The 27,031-nt window shown below is 36.7% G+C and overlaps 1 protein-coding gene across 5 annotated transcripts in view; it reads right to left on the bottom strand.

Moving 5' to 3' along the window:
- LOC150109487 (dnaJ homolog subfamily C member 7-like) overlaps positions 1-27,031 on the bottom strand; it is a 160,115-nt gene that overhangs the window by 35,214 nt on the left and 97,870 nt on the right. For all 5 annotated transcript variants that reach the window (XM_090413259.1, XM_090413260.1, XM_090413281.1 and 2 more), the window contains 2 exons: positions 23,917-24,081; positions 11,459-11,550 (listed from right to left, as the gene is read on the bottom strand). In XM_090413259.1, coding sequence (XP_090269385.1) covers positions 11,459-11,550; positions 23,917-24,081 — 257 coding nt within the window. The remainder of the gene's footprint in view (positions 1-11,458; positions 11,551-23,916; positions 24,082-27,031) is intronic.

Below are 27,031 nucleotides of genomic sequence, written 5' to 3'. Positions count from 1 at the left end.
TGTTTTACTTCTATAGGTTTTCCATTCAGGATGCAGTTGATGTTTTCAATTTATGCCTCTTTTCATTGTTTTTGTCTTTTTATTGCTGATTTTCATACCAAATTTATTACAGTAGTTATTCAGTTTAGTAAAGGAATCCTGCAGATTTGTACTACATTTATTCAGAAGTATAACATTTTCTGCATAAAGTAAAGCGCTAAGATTAACATCTTCAATTTTCACATCAGGTTTAATACACTTTCCTTCCTAAATGTGGTCCATAAAGATTATGAATAACTGTGGAGATAATGTGCACCCTTGTCTCATACTTGATTTAACATTACACCATCTTCTTGTACCTCCTTCAATTCTAATTGCTGACTTACAACTCAGATATATACTATATATTGTTCTGCATAATGTTTCATTTACCCCATATAACTGTAGCATTTTGAAAAGCTTTTAACGGGGAACCTTATTATATGCCTTTTCCAAATCTACAAAACTTAAGTATAGATCCCTGTTACAGTGGCATAGCTAGAGCTGTTGCCGTCCCTCTCAATGCACACCAAAAATACTACAAAAAATCAAAACAATGTATAGGAAAATAAATTAAAACACTATGTTTATTTTTGAAGTAAAACTTTAATTTCAACATTCTAAAATGTTATTTTTCTTGCTTTTCTGTTAGCAAAATCATCGATGACATTGGCAAAGTCTATTTCATAGTGATGTAGGTAATTCTTAATCAAATTTTATTTAGAAAAACTCCTCTCACAATTAGCAACACTTACAGCAATTGTGAGGAAAATTTGCAGTAGTATTACAATATTTGGAACTGAATTCTCAAGACTGTATTTTAGAATTAACTGCAAAAGTTCAAAAAGGTTCAAAGTGCCGTGCAGGGCAGACCGCCCCTCTGCATCCCCCCCCCCAGCTATGCCACTGCCCTGTTATATTCCCATGATTTCTCAATTGTTTGCCTTGAAGTGAATAAGGGAAGCAAAATCTTGTCAACCTTAATTTGGCCTGAATTCAGCTTGTACCTCTCCATGCATTCTTTCCAAAATTTTTCTCAGCCGTTTCTCAAGTATACTTACATAAATCTTACCAGAACCACTCAGTATGGAAATACCTCTGTAATTCTCACATTCAGTTTTATTTCCCTTTTTATAGATGGATACCATGAAAACTGCATTCCGATAATCTGGAATTCAACCCTCTGACCAAGTGTTCTGAATTATGCAAAACTGTAAAACTTTTATACCTCCATATTGTTCATATTGAATAAGAGAAAAGAACGAGTGTGGATATGTAGGAAATTCAACATTCTGATGGACAACGAGCTTGTTTAAATATGAGTAGGGAACATGGTGTCATAACTGACATGGCAGTTGAACATTGTGCAAATATTCAGAGTATGTGTGGAAATGATAGCGAGGAAAAAAAAGTTCGCTTGACAATAAAGTGGACAATAATGTCATTATTGTCCACTTTATTGTCAAGCGAACTTTTTTTTAATTTTACAATAAAGCGAACTTTATTGTTAATTTCACTCAGTTTTCACTTTATTAAAAAACGGAACGAAATTAACAATAAAGTGGGCAATAATTATGCTGAAAAACAAAGTGCAATTAACACTAAGTTGGTGAGCAGAGTTGATGGCAAACAAACGTGAGTGATTGGCAATAAATAGTGAGTGAAAGACAGCAAAAAAAGATGCAAGAATCGAAAGCTGAGTGAAGATGAGATGGATGCAGAGTGAAATGAAGAGAATTAGAGATATGTATGGAAGAGTGAAGAAGACAAAAACAAATGATGTAGGTATGAAAAAGAAGTTAACAAAAGACCTGCGAGTGGCATTGTATGGTGATTTGATTATTAGAGGTGTGGTAAACGAGAAGATGCACAAGGTTTGTTTTCTGGGAGGTAAAAAATAAATAAAGTGATTAAGGTGTTAGATATAAGGAGTAAGTGAGCAAAGAAGTTGGCAGTGGTAGTAGGGACAAATGACTTGACTGGGAATAAGGAGAATGTAAGAATGGATATCAGAAAGTTGTTGAGAAGGATAAAAGATAATAGTGTAATAGGAAAGGTAATCAGTGTGCTGCCCGGTATCAGTACTGAGATGGGGCAGAGAGCAAGATTTATGATGTGTTCATCATGAAGGTTATTTTCTTGATCATAAATTATTTTGTGATTTATGATAATATTTACGATAAATAATAATAAATAATACATTACTGATCAAGTGTTGATCAATTTTATTAACTGAACCAACTAGTTTCGCCACACTTATCTGTTGGCATCTTCAGGGCACTCACATATAGGTTTAAACAATCTCACAATTATGCGTAACTGCAAACTGACTAGAATAATTACAAATAAAATAGTATCGAACGTGAGTGAAACATGTATCGCATGTACAAGATCAGCTAGCTGTTGCTGAGGAACTTTCTGTAGTTTGCATCAAAGTTCATTTCTTCCATTTTTAAGGTTCTGATTAGGGTTTTCCATATCTCTGGGAGTATTAGGCCTTGATTTCTGTTAAGGTTGACAGTAGAATGGGCGACTGTGGCTGCTTCTTTGAAAATTCTTGAATGGTAATCTTCCTCTATGTAAGGGGAACAGCTTTTGTCCCACTCGATAACATGGTTAGTTGTAGAGAAATGAGAAGTGTGGCGAAACTAGTTTCGGTAAACCAAATATTATTATTTACTAATTATGATGTGTTAGCAGAAATGCGTAAAGGAAAGGAGTGTAGTTTGTTGATGTGTGAATTTGAAGGAAGAAATGAACTGTATAAGAGTGAAAAAGACTGCATTTGAATAGTTTTGGACATAACTCTATCTTGAGGCATTTGGAGAGATTGCTGGAAGAAGGGAGACTTAATGAGTGCAGAGAATGAATCTGAGCAAGTAAGAAGCGATGTGAAAAAGCAGAAGAGTATGGAAGGAGAGATTGAAGTGATGCTTATGAATGAAGAAGTGCGTAGCATGAGTATAGAAAACAAGTCTGCAAGACAAACATGAAAACAGGGAGACTTGGGATGAAAAGGGGAACACAGTGTGAGAAAGGTTAATGCTCCAAGAGGATGTGAATGTATGTAAACAAAAGGAAAAGGGATGACTGGGATTTAAGGAAAACAGTTGGGTTCTGGGAGGACAATAAGGAGAAAAAGAAATGGCTTGAGGAAAGTATGGAAAAGTCACATCTAATAAGTGGTATCAGAGAAACTTGTTATAGATCCAAGAATGAGCTGTTATGTTTGTATATGAATTCTAGAAGTTTCAGAAACAAGGGAAATGAAATGGTTGCATTGATTGGGTTCATTCACCCAAAAATTGTTGGAATATGGGAGATATGGTTGGATGAGAATGATATCCTCTTAGGAAAAGAAATGGAAGAGAATGATGTATTTCATGAAGATAGAAAGCATAAAAAGCAAGGTGGAGTACTATTGATGATAGAAAAAAAGTTATGTCCATACAAGGTAGAGATGCAAGGGGAAAATAGTGTTAGTGGTTTTTGAGGCAGTATGGTGTGAGATAGAGGTAAATAGAATGAAATACTTCGTTGGATGTTGCTATAGACTTGGTAATGTGGAGGGTAGTGACCAGGAAATGAATAAGCAAATTAGCCAAGCAAATGAGAAAAGAGTAATCATTTTGGGTGATTTTAATTATGGCAATATAGATTGGGATGACAATATTGCAAATGGAAGTAAAGAAAATTAGTTAATTTTTGAGAACCAACTACCTCAGACAGTATGTAACAGAGGGCACACAAGGACTGAGGGTCTTGGATTTGATCATCTCTTCAGAGGATGTTATTATAAAAGAAGAGTAAAATCTCCCTGGTTGGTGAGAGTAACCTTGAAGTGGTTCCCTGGGTGGTTGCCAACCATGTGAAGACTTCTGTCAGGAAAGAGTGTATGTGAAACTCCAAAGCTAGATCATGAGAAGCTCAGGAGACAGCTTGCAACTGTAGCATGGAATGATGAGTTGGATGGAAAGGAGATCAATGCTACTCAGGTGATATTCAAGAACCGTCAAGTAGAAGCCATGTGTAAATGTATTCCAAATGTCAGAAGGTTAAATAAGGTAGGTATGAAATGAATGAATGAAGAAATTAAACATGCGATACAGAGAAAAAAGGCATTATGGAGATAATATAAGAGGAATGGTAATGATCAGTTCCATCAAGTATGTAACAGAGGGCACACGAGGACTGAGGGTCTTGGATTTGATCATCTCTTCAGAGGATGTTATTATAAAAGAAGTGTAAAATCTCCCTGGTTGGTGAGAGTAACCTTGAAGTGGTTCCCTGGGTGGTTGCCAACCATGTGAAGACGTCTGTCAGGAAAGAGTGTATGTGAAACTCCAAAGCTAGATCATGAGAAGCTCAGGAGACAGCTTGCAACTGTAGCATGGAATGATGAGTTGGATGGAAAGGAGATCAATGCTACTCAGGTGATATTCAAGAACTGTCAAGTAGAAGCCATGTGTAAATGTATTCCAAACATCAGAAGGTTAAATAAGGTAGGTATGAAATGAATGAATGAAGAAATTAAACATGCGATACAGAGAAAAAAAGGCATTATGGAGATAATATAAGAGGAATGGTAATGATCAGTTCCATCAAGAATACAAAGAACAGGTAAGAAAGGTGACTGGGTTGATAAGAGAAGCAAATGTTCAGTATGAGCAGCAGTTAACTAATGAAGCCAAAAAAAAAAAAAAAAATCCTAGGGAGTTCTTTAGATGTGTAGCCAGTAAAAATAAGAACGATTACGGTGGATGGCACTAATTGGAGAAAAGGGTATAATGACAACTGCTGCAGAGGATACAGTTGAGATATTTAATGATCAGTTCATAAAGGTCTTTCATTCTTGTGATATGACATTGAGCAGTGGATGATGATGAGAAGAAACTGACTGTGAGCGAGGAAGGGGTATATGGAGAATTAAGCAAACTTGACATTAATAAGGCTGTGGGACTTTGTGATATATCACTGTGTAATTTGAAGGAATATGCCAAGGGAGTTGACATCTGTCTTGACATATTTGTTTAATGCGGGTCTTACATTGACTCAAACTCCAAAGGAGTGGAAGGAAGGCAAGATTGTACCACTTCATAAAGGAAGTGGCAGCATCAAATTACAGGCCAGTCTATGTGTCAAGTGTTGTGATTATAGTGTTGGAAAGGCTGGTGAGAATCAGGATCCAGAATTGGGTTGATAACAATGCTATTATCTTTGAAACACAGTATGAATTTGCTAAAGAGAGGACATGTTTATTAATCTACTTACTTATTATAATAAGGTGATAGCAGCATTGGACGTGGAAGATGGATACATAGTAGTATACTTGGACTTTGCAAATACTTCGATAAATTACCACATGATAAGTTGATAGTCAAACTAGAGAGGATGAGGTTGGATATTAGACTAGTGCATTGGATTGGAGGTTGGCTGTCTTATAGGTTGTGTATATTTGAAGCAACATCCCAGAAGAGGAAAGTCACTAGCAGTATGCATCAGGGGTCTTTTAGAGCTATTGTGTTTATCCTGTATGTTAATGATACTGGGGAAGATTTGAATGGGGATATACAGTTGTTTGCAGGTGATGCAAAGTTGGGATGAACTATGCAGAATAGTACAGAACATGTTGTAGTGGCCTTACAAGAAGACTTGAACAGATTGAGTGAATGGGCACAGGGATGACAATTCAATGTTGCAAAATGTAAGGTTTTAAAGTTTGGCTGTAGAGTTTACTCTTGGTAGGAATATATTGTTGGACGTGGAGGAAATAAGAGATCTTGGGGGTGATGGTAGATAAGGATCTAAAATTTAGAGGACATACTGCCAAAATTTTGAAGACAATGAATTCTTGCAATGATGTGGAGGACACTGACTTACAGAACTAAGGAGATTCTGGTTCCATTGTATAAGGCTCTGATTAGACCACATATGGATTACTGTGCACAGATTTGTTCACTGGTTTTCAAAATGAAACAATGTTGGAGAGGGTCCAGAGGCAATTGACCAAAATAGTTTCTGATCTCTATAATGTTGAATATGAAGAAGGTTGAGATGCAATTTGCAGAGTCTAATGAATAACAGGAAGAGAGCATGATATGATAGAGACATAGAAGTTGGTAAGGGTTTTATAGGATTAACATTGAAGAGGTTTTTCATAAAATGGTGGGTGATTGGGGTAGAACAAGGTCATTTCTGGAAGCAGTATGAGGAGGGTGTGAGAAGCAAGGTTTTTGTATGAAGAGTTAAGAATGGTTGGAATGCATTGTCTGAGAGCATGCTGTCTGCAGAGAATTTGAATGTGCTTAAGGCACAGTATGATGAGCTGTGTGTATGACAAAAAGGCACATCCAAGATGAGTCTGTGACTCCATGGGGGTCTTAGGATATTAATAATACCTGAACATTTCTGGTCGAATATCATCAGCTCCATCTGCCTTCCAACATGTCAAGGTCTTAATGACTTTCTACTTCAAGTATTGATATGCATTTCTGATGAGTGTTTCCTGTATCACCATTCAGTCACCACCTGTTTCATTTAGTAAACTTTTAGTGATTACTTGAGACTCCTAAAAATCTTTATCTTCAGTTTTCATGTCACCTTTATCATCTGATAACTTTTACAGTACCCTTTCTTCTATTTCTAAGCATTTTCAATGGTCTCCTAAATATTTTGTATACTTGGAATTTCCCTAATGGGTGCATAAGAATATGATACTCTATGAGGGGCAACATGCTTTATGAAGAGTCAGTCATGCCTTGGTAATCTATTAACTTTTTATACAAGAGTGACAACTGAGTTGGATAAAGGTAATGGCTACATGATGACACTGCTAGATTTTGCAAAGGATTTACAGGATACCACATGAAATCCTGTTATGCAAACTGCAACAAATGGAGATAGATAGGAAACTGGTGATATGAATAAAAGGGTGGCTGATGGGCAGATACCAAAAAATAACATATTGAGGAGCAGAATAAGAAAAGGTAGGTGATTAGCAGTGTGCCACAAGACTCTGTGCTTGGACTACTGCTGTTTAATTTGTGCATAAATGATACAGGAAATAATTTGAAGGAAAATATTCAGTGGTTTGCTGATGATGCAAATTTGGATTAGGGTATTTGTATAAAAAGTTAATGAAGGTGATATAGAGAGAATGAAGGATGATTTAAATAGGCTAACAGTATGGGCAGAACAAAGAGTGTAAAGCTATGCATTTTGAGATACAAAGATTACAAGCTATATACCACATTGAGGGAACTGTACTCCAGGAAATTGATGATGATAGGGATTTGCAGGTAGTAGTAGATAGAGAGTTGAGGTTTAGAGGGTATATTGGTAAATTAGTTGGGATACTCACAGAATGACTTGGTTATTGAAGAACAAACTAATAAGCAGACATAAGAGAGTTATTATTCCTCTTTATAAAGCCTTGATACGACCTCATCTAAATTACTGTGCTTAGGTAGAGTCACCTGGATTCTTGGAGATGAAGAAGTGGAGGAGAGAGTCCAAAGTCAAGTGACCAAGATTATGAGTGGTCTGTGCAATGCTCTCTATGATGATAGATTGGGGTTTGTGGGTTGCAAAAATTTGTTGATAGGCGGAAAAAAAGGAGGATATGATAGAAACATTTAAGAAATTGGAGTTTGAAATTATTATAGAATTGATACAGGGAAATCATCTGCACTTGGCTGGGGGGGGGGGGGTACAGAACAAAAGGTAATCCCTGGAAGTTGGGTAAGAGTGTGGTTAACAAGGGTGTGAGTAACTAGATTTTTAGCTTTCGTTAACAAGGATGCGAGTAGCTAGATTTTTCACTTGGAGAGTGGTGAATGAATGGAATAGGTTGCCTGAATCAGTTATGAGTGCTTTGTCTGTTAATCGTTTCAAGGAGAGGTATGACAGATATTATGTTAATAGTTTGAGTCTTCCACAGTCTTAAGTCTTCCTATGACTTTGGTTTAACTAGTTTTAAACAGTGCTTTGCTTTCTTATATTTTTCTCCGTATTCTTTCAGAGCACAAGTTTATGGAGGCAGCATAAGAGAAATAGTAATAATCAATTCCATGAGGATTACAAAGACCAGGCAAGGCAGGTGACTTGGTTGGTAAGGGTAGCAAAAGTGAAGTAAGCAGTATAAGCAATGTTTAGGCAGTTTATATTCCTACCTCCTATTCTGACTCCTTTAAATTCTTCTAATTGCTGGAAGATATTTTCAGTATAGAGGTTAAACAATTGAGGCAGTTTGCTCCCAATATGGATTTATCAGTAATCTGGTATCTTTACCATCTGCTCCTAAATGTCTGATGCATTTGATTAGTTGTTCCCATTGTATATTGTCAAAGGCCTTTGTGTAGTCTGCTTCTCCAGATATCTCTTTCTATAATAGTTCTAATGTTGAAGAGTCCTTCTCTAGTTCCTTTATTTTCCTAGAAACCAGATTGTGTTTTGTTAATTTCCATTTCGATTTTATGTTTATTTCTTTCTAGGATGCTATAATCTGACTGATCAGACTGATTGTTCTGTACTCTTCACATTTGATTGCCTTCGATTTTTTAGTTATTGGTAGGAACGTTGAACGTTTAAAATCTTTTGGCAGGCATCCAGATTTGTATATTTTGTTAAATATGTCAGTCAGTGATCTTATAGCCTTATCATCTAAAGCCTTTAGATATTCTGCCATAATTCCATCCATTCCTGGAGCTTTTCCTGGTTTCAGTTTCCTAATGGTATTTGTTACCTCCCAGGTAAGAATAGTAGAACCCTCCAGATCTTCTTGCATTGGCTTATCTATTCTATCATGATTGTAGAATTCCTTTGAATACTCTACCCATCTATCCCTTATTTTGTCTTTCTCCATTAGGATGTTTCCACTGGTATCTTCAATGCAATGAGAACCTACCCTTTTGCAAGATTTGCTAGTTAGCTCCCTACTTTTTCATGATGATGATGGAGTTATACTGCAGGAAGCAAGGGATCATGGTGTGATTGCAGATATATATTTGAAATTCAGAGGATATATTGCAAAGGTTGTGAATTGCTGCAATATTGAAGAGGACATTAGCCATGAGAGATAAAAGGGTGGTGGTCCTATTGTATAACTTTGATCAGACCACATATCGATTTCTGTGCTCAGATCTGGTCACCTTTGAAGGGGATGAAATAACCTCAGAGAGGGTATATAAATGGATCTAACATTGAAATACATTGTACAATCTTGATAACAACAATGATATCAAGATTGTACAATGTTGGTTATGAGGACAGATTGAGGGCATGCAGACTGCAAAGTTTGGCAGACAGAAGACAAAGGGGGGTATTATTATTATTCGTGACACCTCCAAGGAGTCCGAAGACTCATCACGGGTGGACACCCACTCTACATCTCCACCACTGCACCGAACCTCTATTACCAATCATCAACATCAGTGCCACCTACTGGCCACTACCACTGCTAGTTTTTTTTGTCTGTAAATTGTGTGTGCTCTGAAGGGCCGATTTGTCTGTATGCGGGATGAAAAACCCGAGTTTCCAGGAGAAAAAACCCTGCTACCTCCATACGAGATTGGCTAACTCACCTTTGATTGAAAACACCCATATAAAGATTCCTCCCGTGATGGCGAGAATCAAACTTAGGCATTTTTTAATCGAAGAGTGCAACGTACCATCTTTCTTCCAATTGCACTACAGAGGCTCTACTTGTTACTTCCCAGGTAAGATATGACTGACACATTTAAACTGTGGAAGAGTAATTATCGAATTAACACTGGAAAAGTTTTTCATATGGTAGAACAAGGAGAAGGAACAAGGACAAGGGTAGTGTAGTGAATAAAAAGAATAAGAAGTAAGTGTTTGGCATGGAGAGTGGTAGAAGCATGGAATCCATTGCCTGAGAGGGTGATGAAAGTGCAAACGGTGGATGAGTTTTATGAGTGGTACAAAAGACTCTGTGTTGACTAATAGTGATCGCTTATGATGAGTCTTGTGACTCCATGTGGAGGTCAAGAAAATAATAAATAAGTGTTTCCACAGTACACAGAGAAAGCTGCATGCTGTGAATTTTCACAGTAATGGCTCACAAGCCTTTATCAACAATGAAGAATGCAAATCATTGATTGATATGAGTTACAGAACATGGAACAGTGGCCCTGTGGAGCAATAAGTCACACTACATGCTCTTACAAACTGATCAATATGCATTTGAAAGTGACTTCTTATACCACAATTTAAGTTCACTGGAAGAGTAGCAGAAATAATTATGGATGTTAGGTTCAACATTGATGTTCTGCAAAATGTGAGTATCCTACATTGTGGCAATTTTATGGTACCCATTCTTACACTTTACAACAAAATAACACTTCATATTATAAAGTAATGATTGCAAATAAGTGGAAGACAGAATTAGGACATAGCTAAGATATCATGCCCTAATTCTGCATTCTACTAATTTCTAATGAAAGTTCATTTTTTTTATCATTCTGTATTTCGGAGCAAATGATTGGAAAGAAAGGAGTCTTTTTTTTTTTTTTTTTTTGAAGAGTTGAAAGGTGTTGTAGTCACTGGGAGGAAATGGTATCAGCAACTGCTCATACAGAAAGAAGAGGAATTGTGGCAGTGGTGCCAGTTCAGAAGAGCAATGCCCATAAAAATAGCTATAAAAATATATAATGCAGAAACAGAGCATCTATTAAAAAGTGATTGAAGGCACACTAGAGAGGAGTCATCTGTTAAGTAGATTTTGGTGCACCACTCCAAATGCCCAGATGAAAAGTTTGGAACAAAACTTTGTTTACTATGTTTCTTGGAGGGTGAGAAGGCTATGGATGTAATATGCTTGTGCCAGAATAGTCTAGATATGAAAGTCAAAACCCCAAAAGAGAAAAGCTGAGCTTTGAATTAAGATTTATTTTCAGAAAATAAGACAGTACTGTGTTTTGATAGCAATATAATGCACCACATTATCTTTACTCCACTTGAGAATGGCAAGGGGATCAGTGTTTTAACAAACTGGTTATGGAAGATTTGAAGATGGAATCATTTGAGCACCATAAAGTTTCTTGAATGAGACAGAGATCTGCTGTCATCAGCAATGATGGATAGGATTTGGGATTAGTAGATCATTGATCTATATGAAGAAGTGTGTGGATAAAAATACAGATACCTGGGGTGCCAACCATCATGACATGCAATGAACAATCAAAATGAAAGATGGTGCACTGCTCCTTATTTAAGACATTAATAATTGTAATGAAGCAGTTATTATAACAAAAGTGGAAGGTATTAAGATTAAGATATGTTATTAAGATAACAATTAAGATATGTTTTGTTTATAACTACACATGCCCCTGACTTTTGTTAGGATAGTCAGGATTTTCATATAAAATCCTGAGAGAAATTTCATTTCTAGAGAAAGAGATCTTGCTATAGTAAAACTTACCACTTAGCTCTTAGATGATATGCTCTAATGTAATTTTCATTTAATTTGATTGCACTTGTGCAGTCTTCCACTGCCTGATTCAATCTGTTAGTCTGTAGAAAAACCACACACAATATTAAATGAATTTCTGAAAACAGAAACTGGTTTAATTATTTATATCTATCTAGCTAAATATATATATATACACACACACACACACACACACACACACACACACACACACACACACACACACACACACACACACACACACACACACACCAGGGCAAATATTCTGGGTGTGCTAGGTGTGCAGAACACACCCATGAAATAGCAACATCACTGAAATTATAGTTTTGCATTTATTCCTGTTAAAGACTCCCCTAATTGTTTCCTGGCTTGGTGTGATTCCAAAAATTAAACACAATATACTAATGCTTAATGAAGAGGATGCTTTCCATCCCACAAATACAGCCCTTTAAACAGATGTGCAGTTGGCACAGTGTGTCAAATTCTTAGCATTCCAATGGCTTTAAACAGCCGAGAAAAAGGCAGGGTGTGAGTGACAATAGCATCCAGAAGTTGTTAGTGGCTGTGATTGATTATTGTGTGAAGCAATCCAAGTGAACGTTGTCATTTGTCATGAGTCACTGTTTAATCTTTAAAGGTACTTGTGGCATGACTATAAACAACCAATTACATGATAACCACAGTAATTAATTTTAATGAAATGAAAGTGCAGACATTTCATACTGAAAATAACAGTACATCATCAGTGCATAGAAACAAGTGAATCAAAGAAAAGGGAATGCACAGTACATACAAAAATTGGTTTACCAATTAAAAATGGTTGCCATGTGCTAGAAATTAATATATTATATAAAAACTATTTTTGGTGGTTACATAAAATAAGAATCTCCCAAACTGTTGGGAAAGAGAGACAATCGTTTAGATTTAGATTTGGCCAATGTAAAAGGACTTCACAACTTTCTTTGAAAAGGAGTTCATATTTAAAACTGCTTCTATGGAGAAGACAAGTTTCATTCCACCAGATATTGTGTTTAGTGTCAATACTATGTTGTGCCAGACCAGACTTTTGAGGTTTCATATATTCAATATAATACTGATGTTCATTAATTCTTTTTCCACAGAACGGCCTGTCACCCCAAAAGTATGTTAGATTACATTCACAAGGTATCTGGTAAACACCAGCTAATGATAGAGGTGACAGTTTGTCTTTTGTAGATGGCAACAGATGAGAAATTTTGTTGATAGGAAGATATGTGAGAATAAGGTGATACTTCTTCAAAATTCTACCAGTTGGTTTATAGATACCAGAAATAGAAGGAATTGGAACCCTGCAGTCTATTGAAGAATCTTGAGGAGGCACATAATTGACTCCTATGTTGGAACATAGGAGTCAATTATGTGCTGGATTTGATGAGGGTTGTAATCATTAAATTCAATTAAAGTTTTGATAATGAGAAGTTCTTGTTGTAAGCTTGAGGGAGAGCACACATTATGTGCTCTATTAATTGAAGACTTGATAATACCAATTTTTTGAGAGGTGTGATGAGCAGGCTTTTGATGAGTGTATCAAAAGTAAAGGTAGGTTTTTGATAAACAATGGTTGATAAATTACTGAAGGCTGTGTGCATAAGAAGAATGTCCAAGAATGGTAAACTATCAGCCTTTTCTTTTCCATGGTGAATTGAATACGCAGATGAAGGCTATTAATCCATTAGGAAAGTAGTAAGTTCATTTTCAGAATGAGGCCATCATTAACATAATGAAACCAATGAGAAGGTTGGGGATGAATGGATGAGAACAAGGTATCTTCCAGATGGTTCAAAAAATAGTTTGCCAAAGGCGGAGACAGAGGGCCACCCATGGCAGTGCCTCAACTTATTTATAGATCTTGTTTTTCCAGCTGAAATATCCTGATTCCATAACAAATTCAAAAATTCTCGCAATATCAGGAGGGTAATCATCATATAGTAAATTAACAGTGTCAGATAACAGAATGTTGATAAAGAGGGAAACAATGTTAAAGCTGACTAACAAATCCAACTCTTGTATTTGAATATCCTTGATTTTCTCAAGAAAATGTGTGCAATTCTTGATGAATGATCTGGATTGTCCAGTATGGGCAGTTAATAAACATGAAAGAAATTTAGCAATTCTATAGCAAATTACATCCATGTAATTTGTCTAGTGCTGAAACCCATGTGCTGTTTTCATTAAGGCAAAAGAACAATAAATCTATTTCAAAAAATGGATAAGGAAAAGCTGTAGTGGTAATGTATAAGGCCAACTATGAGAGGATCATAGACTGTTTTTTATATGATAAAAAAAATGTAATTTTGGAAGAACTTGTTTATATGGTCACCAAAAATTCATAAAGAAGGTTATCCAGTAAGACTCATCATGAAGTATTGACTCTCCCACCTATAAAATTGCTAAATTTCTATCATGTTTATTAACAGCCCATACTGATTTAACTAGGTAGCTCAAATTATTATTCAGTATATGCACATACTGGCCACTGAATTAGAAAGTTTTATTTAATACAGTGGTTTTTCCATATAGGCATGCAGCTGCCAATACCTTCAATTTCCTGCACATAGTTCAGTGATATATGAGTTGGGAACAGTCTTCATTAAATGCTTCACTCAGCTGCTACACACAAGGTTCTTTTTGTCCATACAAACTTTCTTAGATGATGGTGATCTTGTTCCTGACAGACTGTCTTAGGACTGCAGTTACACCTCTTAGACAAGCAATGTGGGTTATTTATTCACTGATTTCTGAACACCCAGGATATCTCATCTTTTGAGAAACCAGTCAGCTCTGCTGTTTCCAGATCATGGCTCTAACCAAATGGACATCCACAATAAACCCTTTATCGAACTCCAAAAGATCCCTTTTTTTTCAGTAATCATCAATAAGTGTACATCTGCATAAAGGCTTCTAATTCAGTGGTCATTATGTGTATATACCTGATGGACTACATTCAAATGGTTTTGTAATCAGATTTTTGGAGAAAGTGTTGTTTAGTGAGAGTTTTGAGGGGGGAGGATGCAATCAAGCACATGTCTGGCCACCCCTGGGATAAATGAGTGTGTGTACAGAAATGACAATGCAATGCTGAATACGATTTCACAGATTTCAAATTCAAATGGGTTGATAATGACATTACACGAGGACAATCGTGGATCCAACGAGATGTTGAAATGTATATACACAAATCGTAGAAGTGTCAGAAATAAGGGCAAGGAATTTTTGGCATTAGTCAGCTCGATTTGGCCAAAAATTACAGGTATCAGTGAGACATGGTTAACAGAAAATGATATAGTTACAGGGATACAATGTAAAGAATGTTGTATTTTCAGAGAAGATAGAAGGAATAGGATAGGAGGTGAGGAAATGCTAATAATACTTCAACTTTAACCAGCAAAATTAAAAGTTAAAGAGGATTTTAGGTCTGGGGGAAATGGCTCATTTGAGGCTCTCTGGTGTGAGATAGAGGCCAATAGGATAAAATATATTGTCCGTTGTTGCTATAGACTATGGGAATGGTTTATTTGAGGTTGTCTAGTGTGGGATAAAGGCCAATAGGACAAAATAATTTATTGTTGTTTGCTGTTATAGACCAGGGGGGGGGGGGTCAACAGGAAGATGTAGATGCCATACATTGGCAGATTAGCACAATGAATGCAGGCTGATCAATTATTATGGTAGACTTCAATTATGGGGACATGGATTAAAAATTAAAGATGCCAAGAAATTATATTCTTGGTTTAATCCTTTATCCAAGTGCAAGCGAACAAAGTTTAAATGTAAAGTATCTTCACATATTTTCCTTTTACTTGCTACATATCTAAAAAACTGTTTAGGATTCTCTTTAGCCTGCATGGTCAATGTTCTTTCGTAATCCTTTTTGCTTTTCTTACCACACTCGTCACCCTTCTGGCCTGCGCTTTATACCGTTCATGTGCCTGCCGGTCACCCTTCTCCTTAAATTCCCTCCATAGTTGTTTCTTTTTTTGCAACTCAAGCTTAATGGTGTTATTCATCCATTTAACCCCTACTTGATTTATTATTCGGACTCTAGGTATACAGTCAGCCATTGCTTCATGCAAGCACTTCTTAACTACCTCCCATGCACTATCAACTTCTAGTCCTTGCAGCTGTACATGCCATGGCACTGAACCAATCAAACTCCTAAGCTTGTCATACTTTCCAGCCCGATAATTCCACATGTACCCTGTCTTAATTGAAAATTCTACACCTTTAGCCACCTCCCAAGTGAAGACCCTATGATCACTCTCACCGATTGGTGGCAATGTGGTCATATTTGTTACAGCCAAATCCGCAGATGTAATTACTAGGTCAAGCACTCTCTGACCCCTAGTATTTTCCATTACATGCTGTCGCAGATAGTTATCCCTTAATAACCGCATAAAATCCAGTTCCTTCCTCCCGTATGTCCTCTCCTCACTCCAATCAATGCGACCATAGTTGAAATCTCCCATAATAATCACCCTCCTTCCACCCATTTCTTCTATTTGCTTGTGCATACTGTCACCACCATCTTTTCCATCACCTGGTCTATAGCAGCACCCAATTGTATATTTAGTTCTGCTAGCCACAATCTCACACCAAATGGCCTCAAATGTGCTCTTTTCTCTATCCTGCAATTCAACTTCTATTCTCCTTGGCTGGAGCTCATCAGCTATCATCAACAATACTCCTCCCCCCATTTTATTCTCTCTGTCATTCCTGAACACACTATACCCATCACATTCAATCCCACTAGTTATATCATCTACAGTCAGCCATGTTTCACTAATACCTATAACCTGTGGTCTGGAAGTGCCAACCATGGCCAAAAACTCTTCCTTCTTGTTCCTAATACTCCTAGTATTAGTGTACATGAATTTAAGACCCCCATTAGCCCTAACCCTATCTTGATGCCTTATATTAACTATCCCACTCAGATTTGTTGTCCTTATTTGCTCTGGCATATTATATTCATTCTTACATTCAACTGCCTCCATAAGGACTGTATCTCTACTCCCCCCCTAACAAATCTAGTTTCCCTGAATTTGCACATCCACTACATTCAGCAACACTTTCTCAAGTCTTCTTACACCGTAACCATTCAAATGCAAGCCATCCATCTTATATAGATCCTTTCGCCCATCAAACTCACTCCACACATCCACAAATTCCACACCACTCGTCATACATAACCCACGCATAAAGTCATTCGCAATTATAGCCCTCCTTTTAAACATTTCACTGTCATACCGTGGCAAAAGACTAATCATTCTAACTCTCTCACTCTTTTCTTTTGCTACCTCAAACAATTCATTCAGGTCTTCTATCATTTCCATTTTATCTCCTTTCAAATCATTCGTACCTGCCACAACAATCATTTCTTTCACCCTTTCCTTTTGCTCTCTAATAGACGCAATTACGTCCTTTATGGTCGCACCAGGTTGGTACGATTTTGTCAAATCCTCTACTAACACACCTCGTACTAACGAGTCTCCATACAGCACTCTATCCTTCATTTTGTTCATGTTCACATTCATACGTCTATTTTTCCTGTCATACCTTTTATTATTAGTTGGTTCATTCAGTCTACTTTTGTTCATGCACTCTAGCTGCTGTTTTGCTCTTTCTATCGCACTATTCAACAACGCGATCTCACTCAATGCATCTCTCTCATCTTTTTTGTTCTCTGAGAAACCATTTATACTATCATTCACACTTTCTACATTCACACTCTCACAATTTTCATGTACAACCTTGCCGTTTCTTGTCATATCCCTATTTCCTTCATTCTGAGGGTTGACAAAAACATCACACTCACGATCCGAAATACACTTCAATTCCTCATTCTCCCTACATTTTCTACACACATTAAATCCTTTATTATCATCTAACCACACTCCGACCGCACTCTGCAAAGCGTACATTTCACAGCTAGTACACTGACTCATTTCTTTTATGCTACCATTCTTTGATAACGATGGCGAACCTTCATTACTGGCCGCCATTTTCCTTCGCACAGGTGCCATACTTATTTTCAACGTGTTTTGTCAAATTATACGTTATAACACACCAAAAATAGACGCACTAAAATACGCAAAGCAAACAAAACAAAACTACACAATATTAAGTAATTTGTATCGATAACTGAAAATGATACTTATCTTATCTGGAGCTTGCACGAACACTACACATTACGAATTCATCTAGCGGCGACTTCCCGACATAAATTATGTTATAAAACACTTTAGTACACTAACCACGCTAATAAAGCTCCAATAATATACCAAAATTACACACTTAAGTCCATTAAATTGAATCCAAAACACCAATAAATCAACAAAAAACACAAATCTCTCAGGAGCTCTCCCATTGAGGCATGTTTTGTGGATATACCTTTCCAAAAACTCTGAGCGATCTATAAGATCGCTCTAAATCTCACTGAGTGATCCTAAAGGATCACGAAACTCGAAACTCATTACTCCTGATCTGAATCATTCCAGGACAAGAAACTCTGCAATAGTTCCATCCAGTGACAGGCAAAAACCTGCAACTGACTAGAGCCTCTCTACTCCCCAGAAGGTAAGCAAACCAATGATGAACATTAATGAATGCCATCAGTGCGAGCCAGACCCAGAAGAGATATCAAAATTAATGTAATGCAAAAATCATACATTTCCCCATATGCAAGTAGTGAAAAGGTGTGTCAACTTATTATTAAAATACTCTGGATCGGAGAAATTGAAAGTTGTTGGAATTTTTTTTTTACTTGGTGATGCTATAAATTAAAAATGCCAAGATAATTTATATATCCTCTTCTCTTATAAATAGGATAATTCAGATTAAACATCTTGATATCAACATGTCAGATCATAATCTAGTTCAACATAAATTCTGCTGCATGGAACAAGTAAAGATAAGTTCTGAACCATGGAGACTTTCACCGAATTTTCTGCTGATATTTTCAACCAAATTACAGACCCTTTGTTCAAACTGGAATAATGTTCCCTGGAACTGGGATATGTGGTTAAATTTCAAACAAGCAGTAAAACAGAATATGACCGAACAGGGAAAGAAACAAGCTTTCCTCAAAAGAAAAAAGCTGAAAGACCTGTATCAAGAGAGATGCTGGTTCGTAACAGAGCAGTGCAATGGTATAGAATGTAGCAAGATCATTAGAAACGTTAACTTACAGATAGAAGTGGTGAGAAAAAGAAATAGAAGATAAGAATACAGCAGCACTTAAAAGATAGCCCTTCAGCTGCATTCTTTAATAGACAATTCACTAAATTCTACAAAGAAAGGACTATCACTGAAGTTACCACAGCCTCATATAAGGAATATAAATCTATAAAGAATGCTAGACAAGAAAATCTCCAGGACATTATTTTTATTATTTGTCACCTCCAGGGAGTCCAAAGACTCATCGAGGGAGGGTATCTGCGCTACAGCTCTGCTTCCACCACTCACAATCCACCAACTGACCGCAACTACACCAACGCCATCTATCGCCGACCACCACCACTAGTATTTCCACAGACAATCGCAAACATTCATGCCCACGGCGGGATTCGAACCTGCAGCCTCTTGACTGGAGAGCAGACACGCTAACCACTCGGCCAGCCTGGCTGGCATGATGGTCTAAAGGATAGAACTTTATGGCAACACAGTGCAGACACAATCAGGAAATGTGGCAAGGAGATATAGGGAGAAATATCAGGCAAGATAAGAGAAAACAAGGAAAGCTGGTGATGGTAGGAAGAAAATGTACAAGCAGCGATACAAGGGAAAAAATTAGCAAAGAAAGTTTGGGATGCCGCCCAGAGAGATGAAGATCATGAAAACTATAGAGAAAAGAAGCAAGAAAAGTAGTAGTGCAAGCAAAAGCAAAGGCATATAAAAATTTATATGATGAATTAGAAATGACTGAAGAACAGAAGAAGGTTTACAGGTTGGCTAAACATCAGAGTAAATCAATGAAAGATATCTACAAAGTGAAGCAGATGTAATTATAATAAGATCAGGTGGAAGGAATATTTTGAGTAAGTTTGATAAAACATGCCACAAGTGCACTACGTGCAAAAATGAATCATTCAGATGAAGCACATTCACCAAATACATCAAAAGTAACAGCATAGTATCCTGTAATACTACTTTTCTTGCTTCTTTTCTCTATAGTTTTCATGATCTTCATCTCTCTCTGGGCGGCACCCCAAACTTTCTTTGCTAATTTTTTCCCTTGTATCGCTGCTTGTACATTTTCTTCCTACCATCACCAGCTTTCCTTGTTTTCTTTTATCTTGCCTGATGTGTCTCCCTATATCTCCTTGCCACATTTCCTGATTGTGTCTGCACTGTGTTGCCATAAAGTTCTATCCTTAGACCATCATGCCAGCCAGGCTGGCCGAGTGGTTAGCGTGTCTGCGACTGGGATTTTATTCTTGTCATTCTAGTTATACTACTTAATTCTTTTCTCTCATGAGGACCCATACCAAGTGAATTTGTAGCAAGCCATACTGTCCTCATTCCAAAACCTAATATAAATTATACCTTAATCAGCAGCTGGAGACTTATTTCTCCATCTAATACTGACTACAAGATATTTTTCCGCATTATCAATAACAGGCTCAAAGTAAGAATGAGATATATAATTAAAAGCACACAAATGTATTGGAGTTCCAGGCCAAGCAGTAGAATTTAATCTGTTTCTGCTACATGATATACTCCATTTAGTTAATCTTTTTTGGTATTTTGGAAAAATTCAGCAAGATCAGTGGATTAACTGTTAATGCAGACAAGATAAAATGCAAAGTTTTTGAAAGTTGGTTCTTGGAGGCATTCCTTTTGGACCCTAAGAGAAAACCTCCTCACTATACTGGAATTCCCTTCTTCACTTACCCAATATTATCAGTTCAAAAACTTATACACAAGAAACTGAAACCTTAGAAGACTGGAAAATTGGGCCACTTTCCTTTTCTTCTAAAGCCATAGTATTTAAATCATAATCTTCTCTGCTCAGTTGTACATAATAAATATTACACACATTACAGAAGTCAAAGAAAAGCAATTAAATAGTAAGCCTGTGCAATTTTTTTTGTTCAGCCAATACCAAGAAGTTAAAAAATAATTTATTCAACTATCAAAGAAGCATAGAGACTTCGGGCTTGCTGTACTAAAATTCTGCTATTGTTGTGTCGGAAATAACCAGCCCACTATCAGTCAGCCATTTATTTCGGACCCAACATGAGAAGAAATTGACTTACAATAAAAACATGCTTATACTCTCAAGAGAAGGGGTAAAGAAATAATAAATGAATTGTAATCAAAGAGGGTATATCAATTTAATTAGTAAGATTGTTATAAAATAGTCCAAATTGTATTCTAAAATCATGTCCAGTATGGGAAAATTATGTCAAAGAAACCAGAATCATATGTCAACCAATCAACGGAAGGTCAAATCACTACGTAAGAGTCCACAGTGACACAGCAGAAAAACCGTATAGCCATCCGGTAACCTCAACTGTAACAGTTTCGTCAAGAGAGGCATGGAGAAAAGAATGTGATATCATCAATACCTGACGAATCAGGGATATTTATGTAGGTGACGAAAGTAATGAGAGAGGACGCTCGCGGATGAAATATAAGGAGCTGCGTGCACTTTTAACGCTCTCTCTCGTGTTCCTGTATCTTCCTGTGTTCCTGTTTGAAGGCCGTGAAGGCTGAGGAAGCTTGTCTCCGGTATCCAGCAACATTCCATGTTGTGGGATCTGATATGCACAAGTTATCTGACAGAACATCGGCAGACAGAACCATTGGTAACTCTGTTACCAACGTGAGGACAGCGAAGGAGATCCTTCGAGGAGAAAAGAAGGCAACAGACAGCGGAGCGACAAGAGACTCTTGCCACATCCGAAGAAAACCTGGGACTAAAGTTAAGGAACCAACTTCACTAAGAAATAGCTGGTAAGGTGCAGAACTTTAATTTTATATATAAAAAGTCATATAGAAAGAGAGGAAACAAAAGGAGAGAGAACTTTGAGCATAGCCCTGCTCGAGCCATCTAAGTGATCCGTTTGGACTAATCGTCTGTGATAAGGCCTTCCTATGTTAGTTTAATCTCTTGTGTAAGAGAGACATTATAGCAGAACAGTTATTAAATGAGTCAGTATATGTGATAGTGTGTGAAGGCCCTGTTCCTTACAGAGAGCCTACAACTTATATAAGTTTTACAGGGAAGAGTTTAGTCCTCTGACTAAAACAGTGACTGTTAATTGAATGAATATATCATGTACATTTTGCTAAGGTGATAATATTTAAGAGTTGCATAACCACGAGAGCATCACTTAATCCTAATGCGAGATACGAGAATAAGGATGGTTAACTAATGCTCTTGACATAAAATTAGAGGAGCCTGTGTGATAAGAGATATATAAGAGGGATTTTAACATTTAGGATATTTGAGCGATTTATGACAGTAGTATGAAAATCTATGCATGAGTTTATCCTTATATTATTGAGATATGATTTTAGTGTAAATACCTTCTGTTCAAATAAATGTATTCTTTTAAACTAAAACTTGTGAGTTCTTGTGTCTGAAACTGAACTACCGCTTAGAAAAGTTTGGGAAAAAGGAAGCCATGACTGCATACCACGTGATCTCTAACCTCAATTAAATCGTTGATATAATTAGTAGCTTAAGTCTTAGTACCAGAAACTGGTTTCTGGCTGGTGCAGTCGATCCTAAAATAATTTGTCAGGAACTAATTTCAGGTACATGTAACTTCTTAAGATATGAAACTAAATTAGGGTATTATAAGAAAACAAAAATAACCAAAAGAGCAAAAGAAAAAACCAGAAAGGAGAACCTAGGGACGTAACACTATTTAAGCAATACAGCTTCAAAAATCCATGAAATGTTGCAGACCAATCGCACATGTGCAGACCTTCTCCTGTGTTACCTGGGTTTTCATCTTCCCCTGTTTGGAGTAAATGATTATAAAGGTACAAAAGCTGAGATTGTTCCTGAATACTGCAACATTCTGTAATTAACTCTAAGATTGCTTCAACATTCTGGCATTGACATTCTTTCCATTAATAAAAGGAAAATTTGTTATAAAGAAATCTTTTTAACCTCTTTTGCCACAAACTTCCATAATTGGATACTGACAACAACACTTTGCTTCGTAACTTACTGAAGTTCCAAGGATATCCTAATAGGAGGGATCTTGCTTCTAGAATTGCATATGGTTGCCTTCCAGTCAGTACCATCGAATGAAGGTACTTGAACATCAGAGATTGAATCTGTGGCATCTTTCACCGATTGGAAACAGTAGAACATGCATTCTATAGCTTGGCTCTTGCCCTGCATATTTGGAACAGATTATGTAACATGTTGGGTATTCCATTACGTACAATAGAAAAGGTTCTTTTCTTTGCAGTACCCACTACCTATCAGCAATGGGAAGAGAATTTTTATAATTAATGAATTAAAAGACCATTTATGGAAGGTTAGGATGATACAGGGATTTGAAAACTGCAGTATGACATACAATGTGGAAATTTTATTATTCAGTTGATGATTTTTGTATTTAGAAAAAAGCATTCTAGGAGATATCAAATTGTTGGCCAGGTGGTGTACACCACCCACATTATGCAATATTCACCATAAAATTCTGTCTATTTTTAGTATGAGAGGCTTTTTAAATAGTTCCATCTTCTTAGTTCAATGTGGTCTTATGGTCATTTGCAGGGATGACTGGAGAGCAATCCCAGGCAGAGAAGGCCAACTCAAGGATGTTAACTCAGATAAGGATAACCAGTATCAGTCATCTTTGCACTTTAGTTTCAATTGGTCTTTTGACTGTTCATGAGACTGGCGAAAAAGGAAAAGCGATAGCCTTTGGTTATATGATAATATAAAAGAGCCGAGGCCTTTTCTCTATCTCTCATACTATCTATCTGTCTTTTCTTTCTCCTAATACTATCAGGCTCATAAATGTAAAACACATGTAAATGTATGTAAAATATTAATAAATGTAAAAAAAAAATAATAAATAAATAAATTATGGAATTCTACAGGCCAGTGGCTGACTGGCCTGCTGAGCTGCTTTACTGCTATACCCTCAAAAAATATCTCTGCAGTATATTATGCCCTTGAAGGGCATCTGCTCACACTGCATGCTTGAAGAGTGGGGCAGGGGGGTGGGATGCTAGAACCCTTTCTCTGGGAACCAAACAAGGCCTCAGCCACTTCAAACTCCAATTAAGAAAGGTGAAGGTGTTTCATTGGGCAATTAAGGTTACATACCACCTAGTTATAGATGACATAGCGATCCAGTAATAACATAAAATACATGGAAACTATATCACTCATAAGTAACTACCTTTAATAATAGCAAAATTTCTTGAAATAAAGGTACCTTTGAACAAACAATGGCACGATTGAAAAAGAGTTTGGCATTGGTATGGACATTGCTGGGATCAACATGAAGTGCACTGGTGTAGATATCATAAGCATCCTGTAAATGATTACTCCTAAATGCTTCATTCCCCTCTTCCTTTTTCATTTTCAAAAGTTTAGCTCTCTAAAAACAAAATTAACACTCAAGTTAAAATTTTCAGATAATATTGCACAGAAACTTAAAATGTAATAGCACAGAATTTTAAGCAAGTAGTGAGAATATTTTTTTATTCTATGCTGTACTGATATACTTTGTTTTAGAATGAAACAAGTATAATTCAACTGTTTCATGCTAATATGATAGAATGATAATATGTGTTTATATTATAATAGTATGTATATTCTTAATCACACACATGCAGCCTGTACTGCTATATAACACAAATGGACATACCTCTAGAATCTAATATATCCGTATAGTATCAATGACATCTAGAGAAGAATTTAATGACTTCAAAAGAGGTATTAAAATGGAACACCTGTCAGTAGCCTACCCATTTTTGGCATTAGCAAAACTGTATTACCAAAATCATCCAGAGGGAATCCAGGAAGCTGAAATAAAAAGACTAAAGCATGCTCAGATGGATGGTACAGTACTTGAAACAGTCTGATGTCGAAATGATCAATCAGAAGTTCTACAAGGAGCATGGTTAATAGTAATATGATATAACAACATATTAGAGGTGACTTAATGTTAAATTAAATTACACTTAAAAACTTAAGGATACTATGTGTAAGCTGAACATCAGCAGCACATCATCACTGGTCTATAAAGTTGGAAACTCACAGGATGGAATGATGAGTCACACTTTACCCTTTTCTGATCTGGGAATGTCTTATATGTGAGTACATCACAACACTATGAAGTTTTCTGCTGGAGATGTAATGAAGCCCAAGCTATTCCTCCTGGTATGGACAGTTGGTTACACAAATGGAAAGATGAATGCTGACAAATATATAACTCCAGGTATAAATGATGTACTGCTACCTGCACTGCAGCAGTTTTATGGAACAGATCCAAGTCTGTTTCAAATATGGCAATGCACCATATCATACCACAGGTGCTAATGCAACATGGGTTGAAAACACTAGACTGGTCTACATGAATTCCTGAACTCATCCTTTGAGATGAACTGAAACATTGGATGTAGTTCTAATTAGTGCATATGCCATTCATGTTGAAGGAAGAGTCATCCAAAATACTTTACTTGTATTATCAAACTGATAGAGAGTATGCTAGAATATAATAAATTTAGTTTAATCCTTTACCCAAGTGTAGGCAAACAAAGTTTGCACCTGAAGTAGTTCAGGACTGAGGCAACTCGTAGCAAAGGTGGACCAAGCTCTCATCACTCCTTGTCTCAGTATCTCCCATAATGTAAAGCACATCTCCTTGCGGACATGTATAATGCTATGCATTAAGGGAAGGGCCACTACCCAGACCGGTTTCGACCTTTATTGAGGTCTCCTCGGTGGGAGGCAGACCTCAGAAGTGGTGATACTAAGGCAGAAGCAATGGAGAGGTCATATTTACTTATACGAGTTGCCAAAAGGTGTAACACCTTATTATTAATTTACTCTGGATTTAGAGAAAGATGCTGGGAGTTTATTTTTCACTTGGTTAGACTATAATAAATTTAGTTTAATCCTTTAAACTTCCAACATCTTTCTCTGAATCCAGAGTAAATTAATAAGGTGGTACACCTTTTGGCAACTGGCATAAGTAAATATGACCTCTCCATTGCTTCTGCCTTAGTATCACCACTTCTGGATCTGCCTCCCACTGACGAGACCTCAATAGAGGTCGAAACCGGTCTGAGTAGTGGCCCTTCCCCTCAATGCATAGCATTATACATGTCCGCAAGGAGATGTGCTTTGCATTATGGGAGATACTGAGACAAGGAGTGATGAGAGCTTGGTCCACCTTTGCTACGAGTTGCCTCAGTCCTGGACTACTTCAGGTGCAAACTCTGTTTGCCTACACTTGGGTAAAGGATTAAACTAAATTTATTATAGTCTAACCAAGTGGAAAATAAACTTCAAACATCTTTCTCTAAATCCAGAGTAAATTAATAATAAGGTGATACTTTTGGCAACTCGTATAAGTAAATATGACCTCTTCATTGCTTCTGCCTTAGTATCACCACTTCTGAGTCTGCCTCCCACTGACGAGACCTCAATAAAGGTTGAAACCGGTCGATAAAGGATTAAACTAAATTTATTATTTCAACATCTATCTCTAAGCCAGAGTATTTTAGTAATAAGGTGCGACTCCTTTTGGATACTTGTATATGGAAATATGACTTCTGCATTACTTCAACCTTGGTATCACTTCTGGGTTTGGCTCCCACTGATGAGACCTCAATAAAGGTCAAAACCAGTCTGGGTAGTGATCCTTTCCATAATGCATAACATTATACATGTCCGTAAGGATATGTGTTTTGCATTATGGGATACTGAGATACTAAGGCAAGTGATGTGAAGTCATTAGTCTCTATATATGAGTTGTCCAGTCGTGAAGTCACTTCACGTGCAAAATGTGTTTGCTCACACTTGGATAAAGGATTACACCAAGAATATAATGTCTTGGCATCTTTAATTTATAATATAACCATGCAGAAAAACTTTCAACATGATCAAATAAAATATTAGGAATATTTATTTGAACACACTATATTAATATTATATGGTCATCCCAATAGAATAAAAATAACATTTCTTACACTAAACATAAAGACAGGGAATAATTATACCAGATGACAGTCGTGCACTTTCCTGCTTTTATCTAAACCAAATATAAGCAAAGAGGTCTGCTTAAGCAGGATTAAGTTTTGACATGAAATTATACCCAAGACATTGCTTCTATACCAAGAAACAGTGATGTCATTATGAGCTGCTCCTAAGAATTTGCTATACAGCAAAAGGTCCTGCTTTCTGTTCATACCCAATGCAATCTTTCATTATTGACCTTAATTGATTTTTTTTTTTTTTTTTAAAATATCTGACTCATGCATGAAAGGTTGCAAGAAGACCTATAGCACATTAATGCAGGTATAGGCAAGCTATGAGCACAT

This window comes from Typopeltis vanoorti, chromosome 2 (assembly GCF_054136105.1).
Source record: "Typopeltis vanoorti isolate ZY-2024b chromosome 2, IOZ_Tvanoo_1.0, whole genome shotgun sequence".
NCBI lineage: Eukaryota > Metazoa > Arthropoda > Arachnida > Uropygi > Thelyphonidae > Typopeltis > Typopeltis vanoorti.
The sequence above is the reverse complement of the archived record's forward strand: the minus strand, read 5'-3'. Positions and strand labels throughout refer to the sequence as shown.